At 41.1% G+C, this 4,938-nt stretch overlaps 1 protein-coding gene across 1 annotated transcript; it reads left to right on the top strand.

The window, feature by feature from the left end:
- Positions 1-3,391: 3,391 nt before the first annotated feature.
- On the top strand, positions 3,392-4,519 carry LOC124284570 (histidine-rich glycoprotein-like). The gene has a single exon (XM_046720663.1). The coding sequence runs from the start codon at positions 3,392-3,394 to the stop codon at positions 4,517-4,519; it is 1,128 nt and encodes a 375-aa protein (XP_046576619.1).
- Positions 4,520-4,938: the final 419 nt, after the last annotated feature.

Raw genomic sequence — 4,938 nt, forward strand, 5'->3', positions numbered from 1 at the left:
AGCTTGGATTTGTGGTCATGTCAGAAGCTGTGGATTATCAGGGGATGATGAATAATTTTCAGGCTGATGTTTTGCGTAGCTTTCATTTTGCTGAAAAACTGTCAGTGGAATGCAAAATAGTAGCGCTAAATTGAATTAGTCTCAAGGTTTAGATCAGTGCCATTCAGTCATGATGCATAACATACATCTTGAGGACAATTTAATTCTGATAAAACAATATAAAAGTTCTCTGAGGGTAGGACCTGTGAAGATCCGGGTTAGAATTGATCTTCAGTAAACCATGCTTGTCGTAAGAGGCAACTAATGGCCAGGCTCACTGACTTGGTTGACAAAACGACATCCTATCCCAATTGCATAGATTGATGCTCATGCTGTTGATCACTGGATTGTCTGGTCCAGACTTGAATATTTGCGGACTCCCACCATACAGCTTGAATATTGCTGAGTAACACTCACTCAACTCACTCACTCACTCACTCACTCACTCACTCACTCACTCACTCACTCACTGAGGGCAGGCATATGGCTAAACATCACTCAGAAGGTCAGGCAGAGTTTGATTCTGACATTCAGGTTATACAACATTTCCCCTGCAGTGTAATTGTTTGAAAACATATTGCATTAGTAAAACTAAATCGTTATTTTCAAATTATTGTTTCTCTCCTGTGCATCTGTAATTCATCATGTGACGAAACCAGGGCATCTTTAGTCTAAGCAAAAGGAGGCCTATTTACTGCACATATCTGCTGTACAGTTCCTCACTGTAATCAACACTCCTGATTGCAGTATAATATAATAATACCTCATTGTATTACTGGTTGATTTTTAGTTTTAAGTGCATTAAATGCTTGTGGATAGAAGATAGTAAGGACTTTAAAAACTTCCCAATATCAGATTAATAGCTCTTTTGTCAAGTTTTGTAAAAAATGACAAATATATCCTCGAAGACTGATTGCCTACCTTCTTATTTCTTTGTAGACAAATGCTGATGGATTTGGTATATTATACTCAATCTTATTTCAATACAGGTCAAGTTTAATAGCCAGTCCAATCAGTCAGAGGGAAAATAGTATAAAGAAGCTTGCTCTCTGCAATAAATGGACTGGTTTCTGTTTCGGAATATACTAGTAATCTGTGACTGATGTGACCAACAAGTCTAGTTTATGGGAGCTCTCTGTGAACAGATAAGTGTTAACCTACAGGATGAAAGTTTTATTGGTGAACAGAAGCATGTCATTGGTCACATGACCTTAGGTTAGATTGGAGAACGACTTGGTCTTAGATGAGATAACAAAATAGAAGAATTTTTAGGAGGGTTATAATGATATTTTGAGTTCTTTAATTTCATGCATGGTTTGATCAGTTGATAAGTTTCAAGGATGATTGACAAATGAACAAATGATTGATGGATGGTTTGTCACTGTGGTTATAGCCTCTTTCAATGAAATGGTTTTGTTTGCAGTTTATAATCTGATGTAGATTGAGATGTGAAAGACATTTCTGACCTAAATGTGTGGTGACAAGTCTCTCAATCAGTTGAGTAGGACAATGTAACCTTCTTTGACTAAGTGTTAGAAAAAACAAATGGATTTGGTCTGTGTTGAGTTGTGGAGATGTCTGCTTCTCACTTTCCATGCTCCGGCTACATCCTTTACATCCACTACCCCAACTTCATCCACTATGTCCACAACACACTTTACATCCACAACACACTTTACATCCACAACACACTTTACATCCATGACACCCTTTACATCCACAACACACTTTACATCCATGACGCTCTTTACATCCATAACACTCTTTACATCCACAACACCCTTTACATCCACAACACACTTTACATCCACAACACACTTTACATCCACAGCACCCTTTACATCCACAGCACCCTTTACATCCACGACACACTTTACATCCACGACACACTTTACATCCATGACACCCTTTACATCCACAACACCCTTTACATCCACAACACACTTTACATCCACAACACACTTTACATCCACAACACCCTTTACATCCACAACACACTTTACATCCACAACACCCTTTACATCCACAACACACTTTACATCCACAGCACCCTTTACATCCACAACACACTTTACATCCACAACACACTTTACATCCACAAAACACTTTACATCCACAACACACTTTACATCCATGACGCTCTTTACATCCATGACACTCTTTTCATCCACAACACCCTTTACATCCACAACAGCCTTTACATCCACAACACCCTTTACATCCACAACACACTTTACATCCACAGCACCCTTTACATCCACAACACACTTTACATCCACAACACACTTTACATCCACAACACACTTTACATCCACGACACACTTTACATCCACGACACACTTTACATCCACAACACTCTTTACATCCACAACACCCTTTACATCCACAACACCCTTTACATCCACAACACCCTTTCCATCCACAACACCCTTTACATCCACAGCACACTTTACATCCACAACACCCTTTACATCCACAACACACTTTACATCCACAACACACTTTACATCCGCAGCACCCTTTACATCCACAACACACTTTACATCCACAACACCCTTTACATCCACAACACACTTTACATCCACAGCACCCTTTACATCCACAACACACTTTACATCCACAAAACATCCACAACACACTTTACATCCATGACGCTCTTTACATCCATGACACTCTTTTCATCCACAACACCCTTTACATCCACAACACCCTTTACATCCACAACACCCTTTACATCCACAACACACTTTACATCCACAGCACCCTTTACATCCACAACACCCTTTACATCCACACACTTTACATCCACGACACACTTTACATCCACGACACACTTTACATCCACGACACTCTTTACATCCACAACACCCTTTACATCCACAACACCCTTTCCATCCACAACACCCTTTGCATCCACAGCACACTTTACATCCACAACACCCTTTACATCCACAACACCCTTTACATCCACAACACCCTTTACATCCACATCACCCTTTACATCCACATCACCCTCTACAATCACTACACCCTTTACATCCACAACACCCTTTACATCCACAACACACTTTACATCCACAACACCCTTTGCATCCACAACACACTTTACATCCACAACACCCTCTACAATCACTACACCAACTACACCAACATCATCTGCTACATCCACTGCTTTTGGTCCTTTCACTAAAGTCACTACATCCACAACACCCTTTACATCCACAACACACTTTACATCCTCTTCATCCACTCAATGCACTACACCCACTACATCTACTACATCTACTACACCCACTACAGTCCCTGCATTCACTACTTACACAGCATTCACTACCTGCACAGCATTCACTACATGCACAGCATTCACTACCTAAACAGCATTCACTACCTACACAGCATTCACTACCTACACAGCAGTCACTACCTGCAAAGCATTCACTACTTACACAGCATTCACTACTGGCAGAGCATTCACTACCTGCACAACATTCACTACCTACACAGCATTCACTACCTACACAGCATTCACTATCTACACAGCATTCACTGCCTCTGCAGCATTCACTTCCTACACAGCATTCACTACCTACACAGCATTCACTACCTGCACAACATTCACTACCTGCACAGCATTCACTACCTGCACAGCATTCACTACCTGCACAGCATTCACTACATACACAGCATTCACTACCTGCACAGCATTCACTTCCTACACAGCATTCACTACCTAAACAGCATTCACTACCTACACAGCATTCACTACCTACACAGCAGTCACTACCTGCACAGCATTCGCTACTTACACAGCATTCACTACTGGCAGAGCATTCACTACCTGCACAACATTCACTACCTGCACAGCATTCACTACCTGCACAGCATTCACTACCTACACAGCATTCACTATCTACACAGCATTCACTGCCTACACAGCATTCACTGCCTATGCAGCATTCACTTCCTACACAGCATTCACTACCATACACAGCATTCACTACCTGCACAGCATTCACTACATACACAGCATCAGCATTCACTGCCTACCGAGCATTCACTGCCTATGCAGTATCACTACCTACACAGCGTTCACTACCTACACAGCATTCACTACCTGCATAGCATTCACTACCTGCACAACATTCACTACCTACACAGCATTCACTACCTACACAGCATCAGCATTCACTGCCTACCCAACATTCACTACCTGCACAGCATTCACTACTTACACAGCATCAGCATTCACTGCCTACCCAGCATTCACTACCTGCACAGCATTCACTACCTGCATAGCATTCACTACCTGCACAACATTCACTACCGCACAACATTCACTACCTGCACAGCATCAGCATTCACTGCCTACCCAGCATTCACTGCCTATGCAGCAATCACTACCTACACAGCATTCGATGCCTCAATACCATCATTGCAAATTCAACATGCATTAGATTTTAAATATCACTTTACCATTTAGTACATTAACAAACTATAACTTGAGCCCAAATAACCCTTAAGGATTAATTGTCGTTTAATGACCCGTGTCATGGTCCAAGTCAATGATTCAGTGAGTTTTCCTCTTTGAAGATGTATAAAAACATCCAGACACATTATGCTGGAGGTCGCCTTTTGGGGAGCAATGAATTCCCCATAAAATTTAGATTATAACTCTGATGAAACCGGCAATACCCATAGTCTAGACCTGTGGTTTGGTGGGCTAATACCCTTGGTGATTATAATCTATACACACATCAAACAAATAACCTCATGAACTACCGTTTCAAGGAAATGCTGGGTCAAAGTTTAATAATGTCTTACATTATTCCTGTTAACCAGATTGTTCAAGAGGTTATCATATTTAACATGCAATTTATGAAATAGAATTCATCTAAACTG

This window comes from Haliotis rubra, unplaced genomic scaffold, assembly GCF_003918875.1.
Source record: "Haliotis rubra isolate DU_JTF1 unplaced genomic scaffold, ASM391887v1 Scf34, whole genome shotgun sequence".
Lineage (NCBI taxonomy): Eukaryota > Metazoa > Mollusca > Gastropoda > Lepetellida > Haliotidae > Haliotis > Haliotis rubra.